Here is a 27,807-nt window from a genome sequence, read left to right on the forward strand (position 1 = left end):
TAATGCTGTTAATTAATTTGAAGCACTGGTTAATAGATACACCCGTTTCATTTAATTGGTAAGACTATTTACAGTATTTACAGGTGGAAATTGGTCTGTGCTAAGAAATTTACTGTTGTGAAGTTCGTTCAGGCTGGTTATCTGCTCTGTTATGTCTGCTAACTGATTCTCTTGGCTAAATAGACTTTAAAAGCTATTTTAGTGATTTGTACAAGATTATATTTCTAATAATGTATAAGTTCAGTATGAATTTATTTCACTTTAGTATATTCTGGTATGACCCTCACTATTAGAAGGTTTGCTTAATTGGCTCATTCTTATTTCCATTAGAGTAATTAATAGGATATTTGTGTGTTATAGCTTTCTAATGCTTGATTTAGCAATTGGAAACTTCTAAAGGAATACGAAGCTGTTCACTTATAGTCACCATTTTGAATTTTCTTCATCTTAGTAGTGTCTGAAAGTATTTCTTACCATATTCCTGTACAATGGTCTGTGTGAAGTGTGCTTAATCTATGTTTAGTGTCCACACCACAACCACTCCTGTTTACTCTGTTAAAATTTCAGTAGAAAAGCCAAGGTTTTAAGGCAAATGAAGCGGAACTATTCACCGTTGGGGTGCCATTGGAAAGTTTGCACAGCAGCTTCTCCACCCATTATGGACTAAATAATGCTTGGCCCTGCTCTCTCTTAGTTCCCCTGAGGACTAACTGTTTGAAAGGAGGTGAGCACGAGCCACAACACTCCAGTCCCCGCCCTTCTTGATGCCAATCAGCAGAACTGGCTGGATACAAAGCAAAGAACATCCATATGCTTTCCAAAAATGGAGTGTTTGTATGTGTTACCTAGGAGCCCCTATGGTGAATTCTGCATGACTTTGTCATAAATCCTCCTGGGAACTCTGGCTGCAGCACAACCCCTCCAGATCATCTTCTGCACATGTGACTGTGCTAAGGGCACAAACTAGTACTGTGTAGAAGCATTCAGGATCTGGGACTGTAAGTGTATCATCTTTCATAAGCATTAGATTCACTTGAGGGGAAAAAAAACACCTTTCTGATTTTGGAGTAGAAAATATAAGGCAGCATTTTGTATTTTTTTCCATTGCTTTACCAGATGGGTAATATTAAAATAGCAGAGATGGAGCATTGCTGAATTTCTTTTTATAAGATGACCTTGCTTTTTCTAAAAATAAGGCACTATGTGTAAATGTCCAGCCTTGGTCAGTTTACAAGCACAGTGGTAATATAGCTAATTTTCTCCCCATCACCAATACATTTTCTCTTTTTTGGAGTTGGAACATTCAACTCCTGCCTAGATATTTCAAGTAGCAATAGTTCAAAGAAGTTTGGCCATGTGAAAGTGGAGTAGAGCCCCTGTGTGGCAACAAGCAGTTGGAGAGGGCAAGGGAAAAATATCCTGACACACACACTCCCTCAAATAAATGCAGTGCAGTGCTGGACAGGTGGAGAAACTCACTGGTGGAGGCTGACTTCTGACAATAAGATACTTCGCCTGCTGACAGGTTTCAGAGTGGTAGCCGTGTTAGTCTGTATCAGCAAAAAGAACAAGGAGTACTTGTGGCACCTTAGAGACTAACACATGTATTTGGGCATAAGCTTTCGTGGGCTAAAACCCACTTCATCAGATGCATGCAGTGGAAAATACAGTAGAAAGATACACACACACACACACACACACACCGTGAAAAAATGGTGTTGCCATACTAACTATAATGAGACTAATCAATTAAGGTGGGCTATTATCAGCAGGAGGAAAAAAAACCTTTTGTAGTGATAATCAGGATGGCCCATTTTCCAACAGTTGACAAGAAGGTGTGAGTAACAGTAGGGGAAACAAATTAGCATGGGGAAATAGTTTTTTACTTTGTGTAATGACCCATCCACTTCCAGTCTTTATTCAAGCTAATTTAATGGTGTCCAGTTTGCAAATTAATTCCAATTCTGCAGTTTCTCATTGGAGTCTGTTTTTGAAGTTTTTTTTGTTGTCACAATTCTCCATCCTGTCTGTTGACCAAAGAGTTATCGGAAAGAGAGCAGAAGAAACTCAGCAGCTGTTAAATCTTTCTATGGGAAAAATGGGAAGCAGCTCAGTGGGGTAGATGGCTTCACTGTCTTCTAACCAGTTGTTCTTAGACCTCCTCCATATTTCCATTTATTCAGAGGTCCTTTGGTGCTTTTGCTCTGCTCCCACTGGCCTGGGGGGGTAGGGTACAGATCATCTTCTCTTCCCCTCTTTTTGTTGCTGCTCTCTGAAGTTGCAGCTTATTCATCTTCAGGCAGGAGATGCTGCTGTTCCTGCTGCATTCTAATATACAAGACTACTTGGCAGGTGGTAGCTTCTGCTGTTTTCACCCCCTCCCTTTTCCTCATTCTTAACCTCTTGCTTTCCTCTGGTTCCTTCCTGTCAAGGTATAAACATGGTCTGTGTTTCTCCAGCCTCAAAAAAAATCTTCATTGTCACGTGATGTACCAAGCCATCTCTTCTCTCCCCATCACTCTGTCCTTTGCTGCCTCCTTTTATTTACCTCTTTACATTCCACCATGGCTGGCTTTGTCTGCTCATATGGTTCGTTGTTATCATTATGTTGTAGGGCTGTCAGTAATTAAAAATTAATCACAATCGCGCAATTAAAAAAATTAATCGCAATTAGTGGTGCTGTTAAACAATAATAGAATACCATTTATATACATATTTTTGGATGTTTTCCACATTTTAAACTATATTGATTTCAGTTGCACCGAATACAGAGTGTAAGGTGCTCACTTTATATTTATTTTTTATTATAAATATTTGCACTGTAAAAATAAAAAAAAAATTCAGTTCACTTAATACAAGTACTGTAGTGCAGTCCCTTTATCATGAAAGTTGAACTTAGAAATGTAGAGTTATGTACAAAAAATAACTGCATTCAAAAATAAAACAATGTAAAACTTTAGAGCCTACAAGTCCACTCAGTCCTATTTCTTGTTCAGCCAATGGCTCAGACAGACAAGTTTGTTTACATTTGCAGGAGATAATGCTGCCTGCTTCATGTCTACAGTGTCACCTGAAAATGATAACAGGCGTTCACATGGCACTGTTGTAGCCGGTGTTGCAAGATATTTACGTGCCAGCTAAAGAGTCATATATCCCTTCATGCTTCAACCACCATTCCAGAAGACATGCATCCATGCTGATTATGGATTCTGCTTGATAACGATCCAAAGCAGTGCAGACCAACACATTTATTTTCATCATCTGAGTCAGATGTCACCAGCAGAAGGTTGATTTTTCTCTCTTGGTGTTTCGGGTTCTGTAGTTTCCATATTTACGTTTTGTGAAATCTGTAGTGAAAGTGTTCTTAAAACGAACAACATGCTGGGTCACTATCCGAGACTGCTATAACATGAAACATATGGCAGAATGCAGGTAAAACAGAGCAGGAGACTTAGAATTCTCCCCCAAGGAGTTCAGTCACAAATTTAATTAACCTATTATTTTTTTAACAAGCATCATCAGCATGGAAGCATGTCTCTGGAATGGTGGCCAAAGCATGAAAGGCATACAAATTTTTAGCATATCTGGTATGTAAATATTTTGCAATGCTGGCTACAAAAGTGCCATGCGGACATCTGTTCTCACTTTTAGGTGACATTGTAAATAAGAAACGGGCAGCATTATCTCCCGTAAATGTTAACAAACTTGTTTATCTTGTTGATTGGCTGCACAAGAAGTAGACTGAGTGGACTTGTAGGCTCTGATGTTTTACGTTGTTGTTGTTGTTGTTGTTTTTTTTGAGTGGAGTCATGTAACAAAAAAGAAAAATCTACATTTGTAAGTTGTGCTTTCACGACTAGGGTACTTGTATGAGGTGAACTGAAAAATACTATTTTATCATTTTTACAGTGCAGATATTTGTAATATAAGTAATATAAAGTGAGCACTGTACACTTTGTATTTTGTGTTGTAATTGAAATCAATACATTTGAAAATGTAGAAAAACATCCAAAATATTTAATAAATTTCAATTGGTATTCTATTGTTTAACAGTGTGACTAAAAGTGATTAAACGCAATTTTTTTGAGTTAATCGCATGAGTTAACTGCGATTAATCGACAGCCCTATTATGTTGATGACTGATTACTATCTCTTCACTCCTGATTTATCTCCCTCCACCTAATTCCATATCTCTGCCTGTCTCTTTAACATCTCTTAAAATTTCAGATTAACATGGGGGGGAAAAATCAAGTTTTTATTTTCATCCAAACCCTCTCCTCTTACTGCTTTTGGCATTGCCAATAATAATGCTATCAGTCTTGTCATACACACTTGTAACTTGGGGAGGTCATTTTTGACTCTTCCTTTCATTCTACCCTTGTGTACAGGCCGTATCCAGATCTTTCTGTTTCTTCCTCCACAATGTTTCCAAGATAGGGTTGGAGGTGATAAACAGAAGTAATATGGCATTGGTGAGACCTCTATGAAATATTGTCTGGTTGCAGTATCCACACTTTAAAAAGTATGTTGAAGAATTGGAACTACAAAAATGATTAGAGGTCTGGAAAAAAGTCTTACAGTGAGACTTAATGAGCTCATTCTCCTTAGTTTATCAAAGAGAAGGCTAACAGATGATGTGATAGTGATCTGTGAGTTACAGTTAAATTGGAAGGAAGATCGTACTTTAACAATTATTATGATCAACTGTTTGAACTACTTATCAAGAGAAGTGGTAAATCAATAATCACTGGACTTTTTGTATTGTTTTGGATATCTTTCTAAAAGAGATGCACTAGTTCAACCACAAGTTATTGTGTTTTGATATTCATTTATGCAGTAGGGAAGACTGATTCCCTTTGCAAGAATTACTAGGTGAAATTGTAAGGGCTGTGCCATGCAGGAGGTCAAAATAGATTATCATATTGGTCCCTTTTAGCCTTAAGATATATGTAGGACATTAAACTTTTCTGTGTCCTGATTATCTGGTGGTGTTCACTGCAGCTTCCTCTTCTTTGGGCTCCCTGGAAACCACATCTCTCTCATGCAGAAAGTCACAGCTAAAATTCCCATGTCTCTGGCTGTGTGTGGCCTTCCACAATCCATTTTCATAAAACCCTTTCCCATGCCATGACACTTAAACTTGACCTAGTCTTCAGTGCCATAGACATTCCTTCAGTCCTTACTTATCCAACCTAGTTAGTCTCTTATCACATCACTTTTTTTGTGTGTGTAAGCAAGATATGTTAGTGAGTCCAAGCTGCGAAAATGTGAGATTTGTCTTGCTACTTGACATGTGATGAGTCTTGTCTTTGGCAGGAAGGAAACCACCTTTTGCTAGATTTAATCCCCACTTTAAAGTGGTGTTGAGTCTCTTGCAAAAGACTTATGTACCTTTATAATAGATTTTTAAAGTGATTAAAGATTAGATAAAATTACCTGATTTACCTAATAATTTTGTTTTATACTGCCCATGTTTCAAATCTTTGATGTACGGACATTTTCCAAGTAGTTTCAAACAGATTACAGCATAACTGCAGACGTATAAAAGCACTTGTAACAACTGTATGTGGTTTGGCACTAATTTTCATAGTTTTCCAATCTCTAAATTGTGGATCTCCATGTGTGTAAAATGGGAGTTCAAAAATTATTCCATTTTAAAGTTAGATTTTTGATGAAAAATTGCACCCATTTTGCTCAGCCCATTAGTCCGAAAGTTATTAATAAAATAAACATCATTCTGCACCATAAACATTAGTTTTAATTGCCATATTTGTGCTGCCTGCTGGCTGTGGCTGATATGCTTAAAAGTGATGTCATTTAAAATAAAAGATGTAAGGGGACTAAGTCAGACTGAATACATCTGTATTGTACTCTAATGTTTAAAAACATTTAAGAAAACAGTATTAATTTCTTTCAGCAATATGCAAGCTGGATGGATTTATAAGTGTTAGATCTCATACTGCAAAAGTACATCACCCTCTGCCCAATAGGATAACTGCCACCAGGAGCCAACTCTTAAATACCAGTTGTATTTATTTAAAAATTTTAAACTGGTATATAAGAAATATTTGAGTTCATTGGTGTTTAATAGAAAATGGCATCAATTTTTCAGAGTTGACCTTCTATTTGCCTTTTGTAATGTGATTGTATACTTTTAATTTCCTTGATAGTATTTACTGTTTGAAGGCAGTGAATGAATTCTTTGTGTCACCTTCACTGCAGAGGATGTCAGGGAGATTGCCACACCTGAGCCATTCTTTTTAGGTGAAAGATCTGAGGAACTGTCCCAGATTGAGGTGTTAGTAGAGGAGGTTTTGGAGCAGATTGATAAATTGAGGAGTAAGAAGTCACTAATACCAGATACTGAGAATATTCTGAAGGAACTCAAATATATTGCAGAACTACTAACTCTGGTATGTAAACTATTGCTTAATCAGCCTCTGTACCAAATGGCTGGAGGGTAGCTAACGCAACGCCAATTTTTAAAAGGTTCCAGAGACGATCCTGGCAATTTTAGGCTGGTTAACTGAACTTCAGTACCAGGCAAATTGGTTGAAACTATAGTAAAGAACAGAATGATCAGATACAGATGAACACACTATGTTGGGGAAGAGTCAACGTGGTTTTTGTAAAGGGAAATCATGCCTCACCACTCTATTAGACTTCCTTGAGGATGTCAACAAACATGTGGACAAGGGTGATCTAATGCATATAATATACTTGGAATTCCAGAAAGCCTTGGAGAAGGTCCCTCACCAAAGACTCTTCAGGAAAGAAAAGAGGCATGGGATAAAAGGGAAGGTCCTCTGTTGGATCAGTAACTGGTTAAAAGATGGGAAACAAAGGGTAGGAATAAATGGTCAGTTTTTACAGTTGAAAGAGATGAATAATGGGTCCCCCGAGGATCTGTACTGGGAGCAGTGTTGTTCAACATACAAATAATTTGGGAAAATGGGCTAACAGCAAGATGGCAAAGTTTTCAGATGATACAATATTACTCAGGATAGTTAAGGCCAAAACTGACTGTAAAGAATTACAAAAGGATCTTCCAAAGCAGGGTGACTGGAGAAGAAAATAGCAGATGAAATTCAGTGTTAAATGCAAAATGATGCACCTTGAGAAATATAATCCCAACTATACCAACAAAATGATGCCCTCTAAATTTGCTGTTACTACTCAAGAAAGATCTTGGAGTCATCGTAGATAGTTCTCTGAAAACATCTCAATGTGCAGTGGCAGTCAAAAAAAAAAAAACTAGCAATGTTAGGAACCATTATGAAAGGGATAGATAAGACAGAAAATATCATAATGGCACAATGTAAATCCATGGTATTCCCACAGCTTGAATACTGCATGTAGTTCTGGTTGCCTGTTGAGGGGTTCAGTGTCTGAGCCCAGCTGCGCCCCCCAGTGATGAGTCTGTAGGGCTGGTGGTAGGGGAACCCAGACCTACCCTGCTCTACTGGGTTCCGACCTAGGGTCCTGTGATTGACAGATAGATATGCAGCCTGAGGTGGACGCCTGCCAAACCTGCTCCCTGGGTCATTTCCTACCACAGCCTCTGCCCCTCCAAAGTTACTGCAGAGTCTGCTTATGGACTCACCAAGTGTGGGGGTTCTCCTTGGTAGATATCTGGAAGCTCTTCCCCATCAGTTGCAACCTACTGTTCCCGGTCTCCATGGGGGCCTTTGGTGTCTGTCTGCCAAAGTGGGGTCAGCTCCAGGCAAAGTGGAGCTCCTGCAGCCTCTCTGCAGGAGCTAACAGAGTAGGACTGCTCCCTTGCTCTGTCTACGATGACTGGCCTGGGCCACTGCCTTTTGAGCTTTGCGTGCATATCCAGCAGGTGCAGCTTTTGAGCCCAGAGTTTCCTGTTTAACCCTTGGTACGTCATATCACATATCACATCACCTGCTATCTAAAACAATATATTAGAATTGGAAAAAGTACACAGAAAGGCAACAAAAATGATTAAAGGTATGGAACAGCTTCCATATGAGGAGAGATTAAAAGACTCAGACTGTTCAGCTTAGAAACAAAATGACTAAGGGTGTGTGTGTGTTATAATGGAGGTCTATAAAATCATGAATGATGTGGAGGTCAAAAAGGAAGTGATGTTTACCCCTTCACATAACACATGAACCAGGGGTCACCCAATGAAATTAATAGGCAGCAGGTTTAAAACAAACATAAGGAATACTTCATCATACAACACAGTCAACCTATGGAACTCATTGCCAAGGGATGTTGTGAAGCTGAAAGTATAACTGGCTTAAAAAAAATTAGATAAATTCATGGAGAATACGTCCATCAATGGCTTTTGTCCAAGATGGTTATACCTATCTCGTAGAGCTGGAAGGGACCTCGAAAGGTCATTGAGTCCAGCCCCCTGCCTTCACTAGCAGGACCAAGTACTGATTTTGCCCCAGATCCCTAAGTGGCCCCCTCAAGGATTGAACTCACAATCCTGGGTTTAGCAGGCCAATGCTCAAACCACTGAGCTATCCCTCCCCCCAACTGCATACTCTGGATGTGTCTAAGCCTCTGACTACCAGAAGCTGGGATTGGACACCAGGGAATGGATCACTTGATAGTTGTCATGTTCTGTTAATTCCCTCTGAAGCATCTGACATCGGCTACTGTCATAAAACAGGATACTGGGCTAGGTAGACCATTGGTCTGACCCAGTGTGGCCATTGTTGTGTGAGCCCAGTAGTGCCATGTGAGTGTAAAATACATATATTCCCCCCCATCCCCGAAATAGAAAGTGTTTTAGGTAGTTTTGTAAACCTTTTTTGTAAAGGCCAAATTTTGGTTGTAATAGTTGTTGCATCAGTCCATCTGTACCATTAACACAGTAGATCTAACCCCTCTTAGAAATCATTCAAAATATGTCTAATAATCTACTATTCTTCAGGGACTGGGGGACTGATCAAAAGCCCACAGAAGTAAATGGGACAGTTTCAATGGGCTTTCCATTTGGCTTATATTATTCTCAGTTTCTTTTAAAACCAAAACAAACAAATCCAGTAAAACCACAAACAGAAAAAGAAATGCAGTCCATGTTCAGGGAAGCAAATTATATTATACATTAAACAATTACAATATCATTCAATTCCTATCCACACTTATTTAGTTACTTAATGTTAATGGATAAAAAAATCAAATATTGCTCTTTGTTATAGGCTTTAAGACAGTTCTCTGTGCCATATTATTCCTCTACAGAGTCTTTGCTCTTTTTTGGTAGGAGGTACTGTGGTTGGTTGGATTGAACTTCAGAATTCAAATCAAGATTTGAGACCAGAGGTCAGCTTGAGATGCTATGTGGAGATACATACTGCTTTTTTGTTCTCCTGAATCAAAGCTTTCATTTAAAAAAAAAAAAAAAAAAAAAAGTCTCGTTGTTATGGTTACTAAGAGATTCTCAAAAAAAATTGCGTAAATGTGTATCTGCATTTGCAGAACCCCCCAAAATGACTTGGGCATTAAGTGCCTCATTCATCTTAATGGGTACTAAGTCAGATTCCCAGAGACAATACTTTATATATCAACATTATTAGCAATTTCATTACTTCAGCACACTTTAGGTATGTTGGTATAAAGGTGCTTTATTGTTCAGGGAATTTTATCTTTTGTGCTTCAACTCATTTTGTCAATATAATTCAGAGTGACGGGGACTGGATTTCACTACATCTTACTTGTCTTTTATTTGATTGAAGTTCTCAGATTATTTTTTGTCGTCAACAGACAGCATTATTGAAACGTCAGGGTCGATATATATGCTCTACTGTTCCTGAAAATGCAGAAAAGGAAGCTCAAAGCTTGTTTGTAACTGAGGTAACGTTTATTTGTGTGTGTGTGTGTGTGTGTGTGTGTGTGTGTGTGTGTGTGCGTGCGCGCATGTCTGTCTAAATAGTTTAGTTGTCTACTTGCTTCCGTAGATTAAATTTCAATAGGGCTGAAAAAATTTACCAGACACTTATTGGCATCTAGTTGTTAAAAAAGACAGGAGGAGCCCACAGATGGGTTTAAAGGCAGAAACACAGTGATCCCTCTCTTAGCTGCTGGAAATGAGGGGTGATGTCCTAGCATCTTACATGGGAACAATCTTTCATATCAGGTATGGCTAATAGAAGTTGGAAACTTCTTATTCTGTCTCCTCTCTTGGCTCTTTTGGGTTGTTGGGGGCTTTTCCCTTCCTCCCTTCTGTCTCACCGCTGTGTATCTCCTCACAGTTTCCCCATCCTCAGCAAAGTGAAATTTGCAGGATTCTGGTCAGTGTTGCTGCTTCAGAATAACATTGGGAAGGGAGCTATGGAGCTGACCAGAGTCTGGTTAATATCACTTTGTTGCTGATGACTTTCACCTATTGACCAGAAGAAACTTTATTCGCCACTGGCGAGACCAGTTTTCAAGTATTTATATCACAGTAAAATTGGCGGTAAATTGTACTGTTTTAGGATCAAGTTCAGGGCACAGACAAGCCCTCACAAACCTTTGTGTTTTGTCCCCAAGGTCTGAATATTTTGGGTCTGTCAGCTATTTATATTTTCTGTGCTTTGCAAATGAGACTTCTGTATGGAGTATGTCACTGTAGAGTATATTTGGAGATGGGGGCTGGTGTGCATGAGTTAAATCACGAATTTTAATGAAACATCTAATTTATACACACTTTAAAAATTATTGCCTAGTAAATGTTGACTTTGTACTTTACAAAGTATGTGTACAAATGCATTGGAAATATGATGGAGTATATTTGTGTGTGTGTGTTCATATGATGTCTAAAAACTTCAAGTATTGTATAATGTCTCTTGCAAGATACTTGAATGAATTTTATGCTACTTCTGCTAAAGCCAAGATAAATTTGTCTGTTAGTTACAGCAACATGGGTGGAGTAAAATGATACTTCCTGTGATCTAGTCCAGAACAGAATGACATAATTGCTTTTCAACAGCTGCAAGCATGCAGTTTTAGATTGAAAACATTCTTGTAGTTGGGTTAAAAATATAAAACTGAATACTTACAATCATAACTTTAGATTTTAGTTCTTCCAGGATAGAAAGTACTAAGTTGATCCTGCTATTTTGATAGTACATCTATATTTTTAGGCTAAATATACTCAAGACATTTTATCATATTGTTTCCACCTACATTTAGCTTCTTTGCTTCTCAGGAACTAGGAGGTGATGTTTTTATTTCAGATGACTAGTCTATCATTTTCTGAATTTATAAATTCCTTATGCATTTAGCATTTGTTTCCAGCATTTGTTCATTTGACATAAACATACTTGTGCAGCTTCTGAATCTGAACATTCACCATACTGGCAAGATATATTTCATGTTTAACAAAAGAAACAAAATGTGACATTCACAGAATAAACATTTATAATGCATTTGAACTTGCAATGCTTTCCAGGTAATTATAATAATTCACAAACAACTGTAATGTAAGAGAGCCGTTACATGTATTTAGGGAGTGCTTTCAGCTAAACTTCTTAATTTGATGTACTGTGACATTTGTTTCCATTGAAATAGTGCATCAAAACCTACAACTCAGACTGGCATGTTGTCAATTATAAATATGAAGACTACTCAGGAGAGTTTCGACAGCTTCCAAAGTGAGTAAATTATCTGATACTGTTAGATTTTGAAGTTGCAGAAAAACTTTATATAATATGAAGTTTTATATATATATTTTATGACATATTGGGTCATAAAAAAGTCATTTCATGTAATATAGAACCTCAGATCTAGCCTACCAGTGTTAATACTCTGTACTGTACCCTGAGGTTTTCAGGGTGGAATTCATATTGGTTAATTTTTCTTAGCCTTTTGAAGATATAAAAGCTGTTGAATTGATATCTGAAAAACTATCATAATAAAGCTGCCTTGGTAATTGTGGGATGACCAGAAGAAGAACTTGGATAATATTGATAAAAATAAAACTGATAATTAAAATATGGTAAGAGTTGTTTTACGCTGCTGTGCCAATATACAGTCTTTTCAGCATTGATGGCAGCTTCAACAACTTTCCAGAAGTTTGGAACATAACCTTTATATATATATATATATATATATATATACACACACACACACTTTTAACAGAGAGAATGAATGCAACTATTTTATATTTATAGAACATTGTAAGAATACATAGCACTTCAAACATCTTTTGTCTGTTTTTTTTAAGTCTGCATGGAAAGGAGTATTAATGAAAGACAGGCATTGCTTTTCTGAAACTAGGATTTATTTTTTTTCCATCTTTGTGGTGGGCACACGCATTTTATAGGGTGTAGGTTTAAAGTAAAGAGATCACTTCCTCTTCCTGAAATTGCTTGTGGAGAGCCTCACAGATGTTGCATGCCTCACAGGTCCTGAACCATTTAAAAGTAGGTAACTGAGGTCATGTGCCTATGTCAACTACTGGACCTAAATGCTGCAGCAAGTATCTCCTTTTCTGAAGTGGTCCGATGTTTCTCCAATAATTCAACATGTCACTTCAAGTAGATGAAAACGGAGGGTTTTTTATTGAATTAACTATGAAAATGAATAATACAACTTGCACAATATTTCTTTTGTTATATACTTTTTTTGTTGACCCAGTATTTTCAGCATGCCACAGATTTTTTTTTTTTTTTTTGTATTGACAACACCACAACTGAGCTGTAGAAGTTGTCAGAGGGAAGCTTTTGACAAATGGAAAGATACAGGAGGTGATTCAGGTTTTTGTCACCCGAGGGTTACTGTTGGCATTGGTGAAAGGATCTTCCTTCCTTTCATATTTTTGGCACAGGTGGATGTGGCTTAAGTTTTATTTTTATATTTTGTGTGGCTTGAATTGCTAGTTCTTCTACCTCTGCAACCCTTGACATCAACCAACTGCCACCTTTTCCCTTTCCCAACTCTGTCCCACTGTCTATTGCTGCAGATGAAAACAGTGCAAAAGCATGTGAGCTGAATGTTCCCTCTAAAATGATCAGTGAAATTGCTGAATATTTTTACAATTAAAATTTTGCTCTTAGACCTTAGAGTTAACATGTTGTGGTAAATAAAGGGATTCAGTTCCCTAGCAGATGCTTTTCGATTTGTTGGCAAGAAGGGCCTACTAGGTGTTTCGCTAAGTACTAAATTGGCTCAAATTTTGAATGTTTTCTTTGAAAATGCAAGGGTTAACCTTTTTCTTATTTTTAAAAAAAATGTTTTTAAGGAGAAGAGCTTCAATTCAGAATTGAGCTAGAAATTCTGTGTCCTTTTTTTAATGTAGGAAATAATTTAAAAATTAATGCCTCTGGACAAATGATGTATCTGAATTATCCTTCTCCTCCCCAACTCTAGGTCCCTTTCGTACTGCAAATGTACTTTATTCATCATGGTTTTTTTTTCTACTTGTATGGCTTCAACCACTAGTTCATGTACCTAGGTAGCTTTTCTGTTGCCTTTTTTAGTTCTCTTCCTGTAACTTTTCCTTCTAGCATTGTCTTTTTTCAGATGTTTTAATTACATTGCCAAATACTTGACCTCAAATTAATTAAATGTGATCAGTATAATCACCTTCACAATATGTGATATGTCATTGGTCTTTTTAATCTCTAATGTTTATATTGATTAGTAATTTCAGTTTGAAGGCCTCCAACCTTTTAAATCTGTGTTCAGGACTTTTATTTTTACTGTAACAAACTGAATTGTCAAATGACAGATAATTTATTCATTCTTTTTAATTAAGTGCTTCCGTATGAAAATTGTTGAATGTTTCTTGCCTGGTTTCCCTTGAAGATTCCCAAAAAGCCAATTCAAACCCGATAGCTTATAGTGCAATGGCAATTCTTTTTTTTAATTAAATAAATGAAGAATGAGAATGAATTTAATCTTGGCAGCAAAGGGTGTCTGTAGCTGTTTAGCCTGGCCATCATTCTGTTCTCCTGATTGGCAGATCCCCAGGCCAAATCTTTTGCCCGGCTGGAGAAACCATGCGACCCACCGAACCTTGGACATGTGGTTTGCACCAAACTGTGGAATTGGTCCTGCTTTGAGCAGGGGGTTGGACTAGATGACCTCCTGAGGTCCCTTCCAACCCTGATATTCTATGATTCTATGACCCTCAGAGAGTGTTCGAGCTGTCACTGAGACAGACTTAGGCAGTCTCCAGCAGTCTTAGTCCCAGTTACACATGGAATCTCACTATTCTGGAAAATATGTGCCAGTTTGGGGGTAACTGCACCTTTGACCCCCCCCTCCATTGTCTGCTTTAGGAATGCTGTTCAGGTTTCAAGCCTTTAGCCTTCACCTCTCTCTGGGCAAGGACCTGTGTCCTTTCTCTCCAGACTGGAGTTTTTGGCTGCAGTTCCTCTCCCACAGTTCACTGTGATGCACCCATAAGCCAGTCTGCCTAAATCCCTGAGTCTGTTTAAATTCCATCTTTATAACTGAAGTTCATACTTTGTCTCTTGCCTCTCCTCTGGGATTGCTTTAAACCAGTATATGCAAACCACCCTGGGGACTGGTACTTCACTAGTGCTGTTCACAATTTTGGGAACTGCAGTAATCACCCCCCACTGGTGATTTTAATTCCTGGAGGAGCTGTGGTAACCCTCCCCTTCTTCTTCGAAAGATGTCCCTGTGGGTGCTCCACTCTAGGTGTTGGTGCGTCCCTGCGCCTTCACTCGGAGACTTTTCGTAGCAGTACTCGTACTGGCCACACATGCGCAGAGGCTGCCCCCCACAGTGAGTCTAGGATAATAGTGCGCATGCGTGGCCAATCTCCTCAGTTCCTTCTCTACTGTCCCCGGCCTGAGACAGAGCTCAGCAGACTCGTTAGGAAATCCCTCACTTTGTTACTATTACCTGTCCTAGTAGTTAGTTTGTTGTCAGTTCTTGTTAGTGTAGCTCATTAGTTCTTTTATCTGTTAAAAAAAAAAAAAAATTATCTCAGCCGCAGCCGCTTCTACCATGCCTGGCTCCACAGGCTTTAAGCGCTGCGCTACGTGTAAGGACGCTATTCCGCTCTCTGATGGCCACTCTCATTGTATAAAATGCCTGGGGGAAACACACATTCCCCAAAAATGTGCCCACTGTTCCAAACTCAGTTCCAGGGCACGAAAGGACAGGGAGCTTAAACTGAAACTGCTCCTCCTGCAGAAGTCTATCGGGTCAGTTTCAGACCCAGGCGCCGACTCCAGCTCTACTGCCCGCCACAGCCCCCCTGCTTCAAAAAAAAAACGAAGAAAGCTACAAAAAAGGGGCAGCCCTCTCCAGCAAAGAAGTTGGTGAGGCACAAAAGTGCCTCAGGCAGGTCAACAGTTTCCCTGCCTGCGTTTCCTCCCCTCAGCACTTTTGAAGAGCCGGGCTCCTCAGGCACCGCACGAAAGCCGCTTCAGGCTGCAGCGGCGGCGCGAAGCTCCGGTGCCGAGGCTTCAGGCTTTCAGTTGCCTGCCTCATTTATGGCACCGTTTGGCACCGAGACGAACACGGTGCCGACATTTCCAGCCTTGCCTGATCCTGTGCGGGCTGATGTTGTCCCCCCAGCACCTACCACGGCACCGGCAATCGCAGCACAGGCTGACAGGGAGATCAAAGGAAAACCCCTGGTCAGAGGAATGTTCCCTCAGGGCAACTTCCTCCTCCGCAGCTTTCACCTCATGCAGGAGCCTCACCTTTTCAATTCACTCAGACAGCAGATCTATTGGTCTCACCTATTCTGCAGTCTCCCCTGATAAATGCCTGTTTTTCTCCAATGCTGGATTCAGGATCAGAACAACCTTCCTCCAGTGAGGAGGAAACTGATCCACAGGCAGTTTTTTCTCCTTCTCAAGACTCCCAGACCCAGATCAACAGGGGTTACAAAAAAACTACCTCAGCCTGTTCTCAGTATCCTGCCCCATGGGGAGTGAACCCTTGGATGGCAACACCTATGCCCTACCCACCACCTTGGCAATGTTGGGCACCATGGGCATCGTACCCCCAAGAACACATGCGCTACGGCACTTCGACCAGGCGCAACACCAGTTTAGCACTGCCTCGTGATGGACCTGCCAGTGACATAAGATACCAGGCAGCACCGTAACACTCCCAGGAGCAACTGAGTCCTGCTCCTATTCCAGCAGAGTCCGACGTAACGCTTGAGGAAGCCTTACTTCCCCTTCCTCCAACCCCGTCGGATGACTATGCCAAATTCCAAGACCTCTTTAAAAGAGCTGCAGGTGACTTGAAAATTAACTTAGAGGAAGTCACTGAACAACGGCATGAACTAACAGACATTTTGCAGCCCTCTTCTTCCTCTAGAGTGGCATTACCAATCAACATAGCCCTTTTAGAACCCGCTAAATCCATCTGGCAGAATCCAGCCACTAGCCTACCTACCTGTAAACAAGCGGACAGGAAGTACTTCATTCCTTCAAAGGGCTCTGAATTCCTTTTTACCCATCCAGCGCCGAACTCATTGGTAGTGGACGCAGCAAACCAGAGGGCCAAACAGTACGCCCGCTCCATCCCAGCCAACAAGGACAGTAAATGCCTGGACCTCTTCGGCCGTAAAGTATATGCATCCTCGACGCTACAATTTCGCATAGCTAATTATACCGCAGTCCTTGCAAAATATGACCACAAAAACTATAATAAATTCATGGATTTTATTGATCACATCCCAGAACAGAAGAAACAACAATTCACAGCTCTGGTTTCTGAGGGACAAACCATATCACGCACCGCTCTCCAAGCGGCCCTCGATGTAGCTAACACTGCAGCAAGGCCGACCGCCACAGCAGTGGTCATGCGACGAGGTTCATGGCTCTCTTCCTCCTTCTTCCCTCGAGAGGTCCAGAGCACCATTGAAGATCTTCCCTTCGATGGGGAAAACCTTTTTGCCTCCACCACAAACGACATGCTGCATTCGATGAAGGACGCAAGAGCAACCCTCCGGTCCCTAGGCCTCCAGCCACCTGCGACCAGAAGACGACAATATAGATATCAACCTTATCACCGACCACGCTACCCCACGTTTTCGCAACACTCCTATAGACCACAGGAACAACAACAGCAACAACGACGCCAAAGACCAAGATTCCAGCGTCGTCGTCCTAATTCTACAGGGGCGCTGCAACCCCCTCCAACTAATAGGCAGATTTGAAGCATTGGTCGAGGGTTTAGAAAACAGCGTTCCCACTTCAGCCGGCACACCTATCTTTGGACACCGCCTACGACCATTCTCTCATCAATGGCAGAAAATTACATCTGACAAATGGGTCATAGAGGTAGTTACAATTGGATACGCCATCCCCTTCCTCTCCCTCCCACCCACCCACCCTCCCCGTCCCTCTTCAGGGACCCATCTCACGAGCAACTACTCTTCCAAGAAGTGCAGCATCTCCTTCAACTGGGAGCAGTAGAAACTGTGCCAGAACGACACAGAGGGAAGGGTTTTTACTCCCATTATTTCTTAACAGAGAAGAAAAATGGGGGATGGCGACCAATCCTCGACCTCAGGCGGCTCAACAAATTTGTCAAAAAGTAAAAGTTCAAGATGGTCACTCTCAACACTATAATCCCAGCGCTGGAGCAAGGCGACTGGTTTTCAGCCCTCGACCTACAGGATGCCTATTTTCATGTGACTATACACCCATCCCACAGACGATTCCTACGCTTTACTCTCGGCTCCACACATTTCCAATACAGGGTTCTCCCTTTCGGACTGTCCGCGGCCCCCCGTGTTTTTTCCAAGATCCTAGCCGTAGTTACAGCCTACCTCAGAAAACAAGGGGTCGTAATATTTCCTTACCTAGACGATTGCCTCCTCAAAGCTTCAACGTTCGACGAAGCTCTCCGATCCATATGGCTTACTATCGATTGTTTCCTATCTTTAGGCCTGCAAGTAAACAAAAACAAATCCACATTATACCCCACCCAACATCTGGAGTTCATAGGGGCATACCTCGACTCCCGGACGGGGTTGGCATCTCTCCCACCAGCTCGCTTCAATTCTATAAGTCAACTAGCCACAAGGATTCGCAACAGTCCCCAGGTGACTGTCCGGGACTGCCTACAAATACTAGGTCACATGGCCTCGTGCACCTCCGTCGTTCAAAATGCACGTCTATATATGAGGTGCTTCCAAGCGTGGTTGGCCACGGTGTACAGACCGAATGTGCACCCTCTAAACAAGACTCTCTCCATACCTGCCCGAGTCAAAGATTCTCTACAGTGGTGGACAATTCACTCCAACCTCTGCTCTGGAGTCCCCTTTCTTCAGCAGGCTCCAACCCTCATACTGACGACCGATGCATCTCTGACAGGATGGGGTGCACACATGTCTCACCACACAGCCCAGGGGCTTTGGTCTTCAACCGAGACCTCTCTCCATATAAATGTCCTAGAACTTCGAGCCATTCGCAATGCGTGCCGTCAATTCCTACCACTGATCAAGAACCAACACGTACGCATAATGACAGACAATATTGCATGCATGTTCTACGTGAACAGGCAGGGGGGAGCTCGATCCCAGTCCCTGTGCACAGAGGCTATGAAACTCTGGAACTGGTGCATTGCGAACAACATCCGGGTATCAGCGACCTACCTTCCTGGAGTGATGAATACCACAGCGGACGAACTAAGCAGACGTTTCCCATGGGATCACGAATGGGAATTAAACGAGCACATCATTCGCGACATATTCCGCATTTGGGGCTACCCAGTAATAGACCTCTTTGCAACTGGAAAAAACAAGAAATGTCCCAATTTTTGCTCCAGAGCAGGGCTAGGCAAACATTCCCTGGGAGACGCATTCATGATCCCATGGCACCAAAACTTATTGTATGCGTTTCCCCCGATACCGGTTCTGAACAGGGTCCTGATAAAAATACGAACAGATGGAACCAAAGTGATCCTAATTGCCCCATCATGGCCCAGACAGCCCTGATTTCCGTTTCTCACCAAAATGTCCATTCGACCACCAATCCCCTTGCCTCTCATTCCGAACCTCCTATCACAACAACACGGCCGTTTTCTCCACCCCAACTTATCCATGCTCCACCTCAAAGCATGGTTCCTACATGGTTCTCCCAAAATGAACTAGATTGTTCTGAACAAGTTCAAAGAGTGCTCCTGCATAGCAGAACACAATCTACTCGCACCACCTATCTATGTAAGTGGAAACGATTCACACACTGGTGTTCAACTAAACAACTTAGTCCCACGTCAGCACCTCTTCCGCTCATACTTGACTACCTATTGGACCTTAAGCAATCCGGCCTTTCTTCCAGTTCCATCAGGGTCCATTTAGCTGCTATTACAACTTTTCATGACAAAATTGAGGGTACTTCCGTATTTGCTCATCCTATCACCAAGCGCTTCCTCAAGGGACTCCAAACCCTATACCCAGACATAAAACCACCCACCACCCCGTGGGACCTTCATCTAGTTCTCTCTTGCCTAACCCAACAACCATTTGAACCCCTAGCCACGTGTTCCCTTTTACACCTTTGGATGAAAACAGCATTTTTAGTGGCAATTACCTCCGCCAGGCGGGCAGGAGAAATAGCAGCTCTTATGGCAGACCCACCATATACGATATTTTTTAAAGACAAGGTTACCCTCAGGTTACACCCCAATTTTCTTCCTAAAGTACACTCCTCGTTCCACATTAATGAGCCAATTCACTTACCAACCTTTTTCCCGAAGCCACATGCGAACTCGTTCGAAGCCTCAATGCATACACTAGATGTACGCAGGGCCTTGTCCTTCTATTTGGATAGAACCAAACCTTTTAGAAATTCTTCCAGACTTTTTGTTTCCATCGCGGAGCGTTCCAGAGGTACACCTATTTCTACCCAGAGACTTTCGAACTGGATTTCTCAGTGCATTCGGTTGTGCTATCAGATGAAGAAAGTTACACCTCCAGACGGCATCAGAACACACTCCACTAGATCTATGGCTGCCTCTGTAGCATTCTTACGCAAAGTTCCCCTGGCTGATATCTGTAAAGCAACTACCTGGTCCTCTGAGCACACTTTTGTTAAACACTATGCCCTTACTCAAGGCCCTCTATCTGATATACGTTTGGGCAGGGCTGTACTATCAACTGCGTTCCTATCAGATCCGAAGTCCCTACCTCCTTAAGATACACGGCTTTTAAGTCACCTAGAGTGGAGCACCCACAGGGACATCTCTCGAAGAAGAAGAGGAGGTTACTCACCCTGTGCAGTAACTGACGTTCTTCGAGATGAGTGTCCCTGTGGGTGCTCCACTACCCACCCTCCTCCCCTCTACTTCGGAGTTGGGGTAGCCTCAGTTGTAGAGAAGGAACTGAGGAGATTGGCCACGCATGCGCACTATTATCCTAGACTCACTGCGGGGGGCAGCCTCTGCGCATGTGTGGCCAGTACGAGTACTGCTACGAAAAGTCTCCGAGTGAAGGCGCAGGGACGCACCAACACCTAGAGTGGAGCACCCACAGGGACACTCATCTCGAAGAACGTCAGTTACTGCACAGGGTGAGTAACCTCCTCTTATTGAGTCATATACAGTCCCTAGCCCACAGTGGTACATAAAGCATTCATAAACTTAATACAGTATGGTCCCTAAAAGTACTGCATGCATATCTGTCACAATATGCTCCTCCCCACCTGCAGTCCTGACCCTAACAACTGAATAAATATACTCTATCCCCACCCACTAAAGACTTACTGCCCCCAAAGTTGCAACACAACATAGTGGAACTTGTGGAAACTCAAATGTGGTTCTTGCTTGACCCAAATTAAAAACCCAATGATTAATCAGTATAACATATGTTCAGAAATTAAATGCAAATACAGTATCTCAAAGTTAAGGACTGACTGCTTGTCCCAAATCCTGTTCCCAGCACAGAGGGGAATAGAAGGGAAAATTATGGTGCAGCAGGAGGAGAGCACTTATTCAGTCTAAGGCAGCTCTCCCCAGGCCAATAAGAAGTCTGTGCAGACGGCAGAGGGCAGAAGATGGAACTGTGGAAAATGGCTTAGGTGAATTCTGTTCCACCAAGGAGCACATATTACTGCCTCTTAATAGTGTGATTTATATTTTCCTTTCAGAATAATTGTAAAGGGTTGGATACTGAATGATTTTGTAAGTGATCACAAAATATCTGAGTATTAAGAATTTTTTTCTTCTTTAGCAAAGGGACCAAATCAGAGAAACTTCCAGTTCATGTATATGAAGTTGATGAAGAAGCAGACAAAGATGAGGTGAGCAGATAATAATCTATTTCTTTCTATTCGGTAAGATTATTTCATTAGAAATAGTCTCTTAAATGCTTATATTGAGTAAAAATAGAGGTTTAATTCGATAGTCACTTCAGACTTTAAAAAGGTTTGAAAGTGGGAAATCTATAAGTGCACTGGATGCTGGTTTTTAACTACTCTTGTGTTTCCAATGTCTGTCATATTTATGGAGGAGAAATTCTGATAGCAGAGAGAATGAGTTTATGTTGGCGGTGAGGGGATTATAACTGGTGAGGGCTGGTTTACACACAAACTTGCACCAAACTAACTAAACTGTTCTTAATTCACATCATTTGCTTTCATGCAAGTGTGTGTGTGTGTGTGTATACTCATTTTGGAATAAATGTTCCATTTCAGTTTAACTTGCAACTGAAGCAAAGTGGGAATAGAACAGTTTTATTCCAAAATAAGTCCCCCCTCCCCCACACACACACTTGCACCAGAATAACAAAACAAAACAAAGATTAAAAATAGTTATTTTGGTGTCCAAAATAAGTCTGAATGTAGACCAGCTCTGAGAATGTCAGAGAAAGCAGGAACTAATCAAAAATGGCTGAAACCTTTTTACTTATTTTCCTTCCAATCCTCTGCTTCCTGAGAACAGTGATTTCAGTAGTGCCAACTGGTTTCAAGAAGGTTTCAAACTTCAAAATATGTTTTTCAACAAACAAACTGTCTGACTGTATACACTACATAGTTTTTATCATGGTATATTTTAGAACAAGAGATTGAATGTTGAGGCTGCTGCCTTCTTATCTCATAAATATTTCAGCTCCCTTATAGTACTGTGAAAGCCTTCAAGTGAGCTAACTCAATTTTGTATTTCTTATCATATAAGTACTGCTGATAGTAATGCTCAGTACTTACATAGTGCTTTTTAATCTCTAAAATACTCATCACTAAATAATTAATTATGTGTGTAAAATAGGGCCAGTCCTTGATTGACTTAGTGGTGCAATAAAGCATAGTGGTTCAGTAGATCTGACTTCTCATCCAGAGTCCTAAGATTTGAATTCCATTCCTGCTTCGGCACTGATGTGCTTCATGACCTAGGGCAAGTCACTTCACTTATCTGTGCCCAAGTTTTCCCATCTGTACAATGGGAATAATATTTTTTTAGAATTCTTTGAGGTGAGATAAGACCTAAATATTATTATTTCTGTAGTGTAGCATTTCTGATATCACAGCTCAACACCACAAAAGCTATTTAGATACCATTAAATGAATCAGGTGGTGAAGGAGCCTAGTGTGAATAAGAAAAAATAAACTTTGCTGCAGTAATTACAGTATTTCCTACTAAAGTTAAACAGGTGAAGGAAAAATACCAGAACTCAAATACTGGAGTATAGTAAAATTTGGAATGGCAATCACTATAGAAGATGTCTGTTTATACATAAATGCCTCTACAAACAATAGTAACAGGAAAAGAAATCCAGAAAAAATGACTTCAATGGGCACTTAAAGTGCCAAATGATACACAACTTCATGGATAAATCTGTCCAAATAGAGCAAGAGGTTTTTCTTCTTTTGGACTGTCAGGCTTTTTTGTGGGTAAAAAAAAAGTTGCTTAGTATCTAAAAATCATTTTATGGGGGATGTATAAAACAAAATTATTAAGTTTGCAGATAATGGAAAAATTGAACGAAGAGCAAATAAGGAACAGTGCCATCAAATCTGGAGGAAAAAAAACACCACATGTTTGTAATAAAAGGATTTGGATAATTCAAGCTATTGGGCCAACAGATGGCAAATGCTGTTTGATGTAGGTGAATTTTAAAATCAGCCTGAGAGTGAGGAATGAAGCTAGTGTGTAGGTGATTGTTGGAACAATAATCTGTTCAGGAGTAGGCTTTGGATCTTATTGTGGAAAAATCATTGAAAACATAACCCTAGCATGCAACAACAATACAAACGGGGAAATGAGCCTATAATCTGTAGGAAACAGGAAGCGAATTTTCAATGCAAAAGCATTGTGCTGTTGGCCAGGGACTTTGCCTTCCTTTGAATTAACAGATGGAGCAGTTTAAAAGTGCATTAGCTTTTCTCCTCTGGAGACTTGAGTTCAAACTTTCAAATGGTGGAATAGGTGAACACACAATAATTCCATTTCTATCACAAAAACATTACACAGTTCAGCAGAATTGGCAAACTCAGTTCAACAGAGGCCTGGAACTAGAAAAACAAAGTTGTCTTAGGTCAGAATTTAGGCCTGGTCTACACTGAAAAGTTAGGTCAACTCACCTAAGTTGCTCATGGGTGTGAAAAATCCACACCCCTGAGTGTTGTAGTCAAACTGGTGTAGACAGTGCTAGGCTGATGGAAGAATTCTGAATCTCGGGGAGATAGATTATCTCTGCTGATTGGAGAATCCCTCCCGTTGGCATATGTAGTGTCTACACTGAAGTGCTACAGTGATGCAGCAACACTGCTGTATCATTTCACATGTAGACAGGCCCTTAGATACCCCTTCTCTTTTAATCTGTGTCAGAGAAAAGAGGGGAGCTTGTAGTTGGAAACAGTGTTCCCCAGCTGACTTACTGAGGTATTTATAATGTACTAGCACTGAGATACCTGAGTACTTTTCAAAGCAGTGGGCAGGGAATTGGTAGATTTTGAGTCGGGCTAGTGAATGTTAACATTTGATGGTAGGTCTCCTATGACCCAACAGGCTAAGGGTGATTGGGACTAGGGGCCTGACCAGGAGCAAGCAAGCTCTTCAGTGAGACAAGGAAAGAATTGAGGCCTACCCACAGAGAACAGTAGTTCTCTGGGGAACTGTTGAACTACCACAACCATAAAACCATGTTAACTGGCATTTATGAATTTTAAGATTTAATTGTGCAGCCCTCTGTGCATATTTTTGTGGCTCCTGGCACACATGTATAGGTTGCTGCTAGCCAGAATAAATATGCATATTAATGGAGCTTTTAAAAGAATAATTATTGTTCTGTTTTAGTCTCTGGTACTAAACCATGTTAATTTGAAACGGTCCCCTGTAGATATACAAACTTTCATCCCATGCCCACTTGATAGCTGGCTTACTACTTGATATCCAAATATGTTACAAAGAGTATTTTCCTCCTCTCTGTGCCTCTCTAGAGGGCTGAAACTACTCCTTCCAATCCCCATTCATTCATTCTTTTGTCCTACCAGAATGGGTTACCTCAACTTGATATGTGGTGCTACACTTGAAGACCATTCAAGCTTCAGCTAGCAGTGACTTATTTAACAGTGCTTCTTGTTTGGTGCTTGTTACATTTGTGCTCCTTAGAATGTTCTGTTTTAAAATTAATTTTTGGGTGAAATTCAAGCTTTTGGTTTTAAACCCAAAAGCCCTTGATAGCTTGGGTTCTGTTTATCTAAGGTACCTCATCTCTCGTGTTACACCGGGACAACTGACGTCATCTGAGACACTCAAGTTTGCAGTCCCTAAAGCTTTGTATATCTGAAGAATTTGCCAGGCATTCTCACATGCATCTTCCCTGGTTTGGGCTACTGTGAAAACAAATCAGGCCCATACTTCTGTGGCTCCACAGGCTCCCAGTCTCCTTCTGGTATTAATTTAAGTCCTGGGTCACAATCTTCCAAGCAATTAATGGATCAAGCCCTATTTACATTTACAACTGTATTTTCATCCATGAATCCTTGAATCCTATGCTCCTCCATCCTGGACTTCGATATGCATTGTTCCAAAGTGTGTGAAAGCTGGGGACAAATCATTTCTGGTGGAGGGGATGCACCTATGGCATGAATTTCCAGAGGAAGTAAATGAATCCGTGGTTTGACCAGCTTTAGGAAATGCTGCAAAACCTTCTTCCTCTTTGACAAAACCTTTCCACCATAACAAGAATGACATTCCACAACACTGACATACACTCCCTTCTCCCAAAACAACAAATTAGACCTGAAACTAAAATTAAAAAAAAAAAAAAAATCCCTACCCAAGCAAAGTTTCTATACCCTGCAAATAGAAAACAATCGGAGGATTCATGAAATGCACTAAGGACTTAACTATTGCTAATGGATTTTATGTGAAAGGTGCTTAGGTAGAATGGTAATGGGCAATAGTATAAAATCCTAAAATAGAGTTTTGAAGATTGTTGTGATAATTGGGCTACAGATTTACCCTAATTGTAAATTCAATTGTAAAAAGTATATGAAAGTTCATAAAATGTTACGATAACCTATAACCACAACTGTTGATGGAAAGCAGTTTCAGTTTGTGTAATTTTGTTTTAGGATGCAGCATCTCTAGGATCTCAGAAGGGTGGGATAACTAAACAAGGATGGCTGTACAAAGGCAATATGAATAGTGCAATCAGTGTAACTATGAGGGTAAGTTTACTAACGTCCTGTGCCACACTAAAAGACGACTGTTTATAGATATTTAATATTTCAGTATGATTCTTCTCTGAAAAGTAGATGTGTATACTTTTCTTTTGTTAAAAAGAACATAGGGTGAAGAAGGGGAAGCTTCTGCTTACCTTATAAGTAGTAAAATATAAAATTAAGCAAAGAAGACTCCTGAAGCCATGCACTCTTAAAGTAGGTCTCCTAAGAAAGTAGGTGTCATTTTTACAGTCACTTTCAGATTAGAACTGCACCGAAAGGTGTAATTGTGATCAGAAAAGTGACCCACATAATATGAAACCTTCTTATCCAGATCACCTCCCTATTGTGTGTTGAGTCTGTTTTGTTTGCTTTATTTTTAAAATTAAATTATTTCTACTTGCTTTTATTAGCACCACAGTACCGCCATACAGATATGGAGAGTTAACTAAGAACCGGTTATAAAATCTTACTGGTGTAATTGAGAGAAATGGATACTCAACTTGACTTTCTGATCCCATGCAGGACTGGCAGTTAACATAACTTGTGAAACATTTTATTTGTACAAAATTTGCACACTTTACAGATCCATTGAGAGAAACATGGAACTCCATGATGCACTTTCTATAGTAACTTCAGAGTATAACCTTAAAATCCATTGTCATTCATATTATTATTTATATAATGTATGTGTTTAAGTGCTGGGGTTGATTTAAAAATATCTTTAAACTTACAACCAATAGCATGATACGATTCATAAATTGCTTCCTCCCATCCCTATTTTATCAGTATAATGAAACTTTCCCCTTTTGGAAAATTAATTGGACGTAATTCTATTGTAATGTTTATATTGGGTTAAACAGAAAAAAAGTTCTGTCTTTAAGCTATGTGTATTGATGGTGTATTACATAATTAAAGCAAGTACAGTAACTCCTGACTTAACATCTTCCCAGTTAACGTTGTTTTGCTATTAGGATGCTGACCTATTAGAGAACACACACCTTTAAAGACCCGCAATGTTCCCTTATAACAGGGGTCGACAGCCTTTGGCACGCGGCCATCAGGGTAATCCACTGGCAGGCTGCGAGACATTTTGTTTACATTGACTGTCACCAGGCATGGCCCTGTGGCCCCTGGCTTCCCGCAGCTCCCTTTGGCCAGGAACGGTGAACTGCGGCCAGTGGGAGCTGTGGGGGGCTGTGCCTGCGGACAGTCAACGTAAACAAAATGTCTCGTGGTCCACCAGTGGATTACCCTGATGGGCCACATGCCGAAGGTCGCCGACCCCTGCCTTACAACGTTGTTTGGCTCCCCCTGCTCCGCCCTCCCGGTGCTCCTGGCAGGGACCGGGTCAGGGCGCGGGGGCTTGCCCCGCTCTGCCCGCCAGGTGTTCCAGCTGGGGAGCGGGGTGGGGCATGTGAGGGCTTGCCCCATTCCACCCACTGGGCGCTCCTGCGGGGAGTGGGGTGGGGTGTGGGGGCTTACCCCATTCCACCCACCCAGGGCTTCTGCACTGGGGTGCAGAGACTTGCCCTGTTCCGCCTGCCCAGAGCTCCTGCCGGGGAGTGGGGTGGTGGGGTGGTGGCGTGCCCTGTTCTGCCCGCCCGGGGCTCCCGCTGGGGAGCAGGCAGGAACCTTGCTCCCCAGTTGGAATGTCGGGTGGGTGGAACTGGGCAAGCCCCCACGCCCTCATCCCGCTCCCCTGCAGGAGCATTGGGTGGGCGGAATGGGGCAAGCCCTCGCGCCCCCACCCCGCTACACCGCTGCCTCAACCAAGCTTCACAATCATCATTGGTGAGTACAGTATTAAATTGTTTGTTTAAAATTATTTTAAACTTATCCTGTGTATGTCTATATAATGACTTTTGTCTGGTGAAAAAAATTTCCCTGGAACCTAGCGCCGCCTCCCACCACCCCATTTATATTAATTCTTACGGGGAAATATGAAATCAATAGTACTGCTGTTAACAATGCATTTTTTTTTTAACTAGTCGTTTAAGAGAAGATTTTTCCACTTAATCCAACTTGGTGATGGATCATATAATCTCAACTTCTACAAAGATGAGAAAATATCTAAAGAGCCAAAAGGATCGATATTTTTGGATTCTTGTATGGGGGTGGTTCAGGTAAATATAATTGCACAGTCTGTTTTTTACATAGTGTGTGTGTGTGTGTGTGTGTGTGTGTGTGTGTGTGTGTGTGTGTGTAGATGATGAATTTATTAGACCAGAAATTT

The 27,807-nt window shown here is 41.1% G+C and overlaps 1 protein-coding gene across 20 annotated transcripts in view; it reads left to right on the forward strand.

The window, feature by feature from the left end:
* DOCK9 (dedicator of cytokinesis 9) overlaps positions 1–27,807 on the forward strand; it is a 319,065-nt gene that overhangs the window by 98,998 nt on the left and 192,260 nt on the right. For all 20 annotated transcript variants that reach the window (XR_010600573.1, XM_065592481.1, XM_065592546.1 and 17 more), the window contains exons 3-7: positions 9,745–9,834; positions 11,533–11,615; positions 21,137–21,206; positions 25,482–25,577; positions 27,563–27,697. Coding sequence is in view for 19 of the 20 variants with exons in the window: in XM_065592481.1 (XP_065448553.1) it covers positions 9,745–9,834; positions 11,533–11,615; positions 21,137–21,206; positions 25,482–25,577; positions 27,563–27,697 (474 nt within the window). In the remaining variant the exon portion in view is untranslated. The remainder of the gene's footprint in view (positions 1–9,744; positions 9,835–11,532; positions 11,616–21,136; positions 21,207–25,481; positions 25,578–27,562; positions 27,698–27,807) is intronic.

Source organism: Chrysemys picta, chromosome 1 (genome assembly GCF_011386835.1).
Source record: "Chrysemys picta bellii isolate R12L10 chromosome 1, ASM1138683v2, whole genome shotgun sequence".
Lineage (NCBI taxonomy): Eukaryota > Metazoa > Chordata > Testudines > Emydidae > Chrysemys > Chrysemys picta.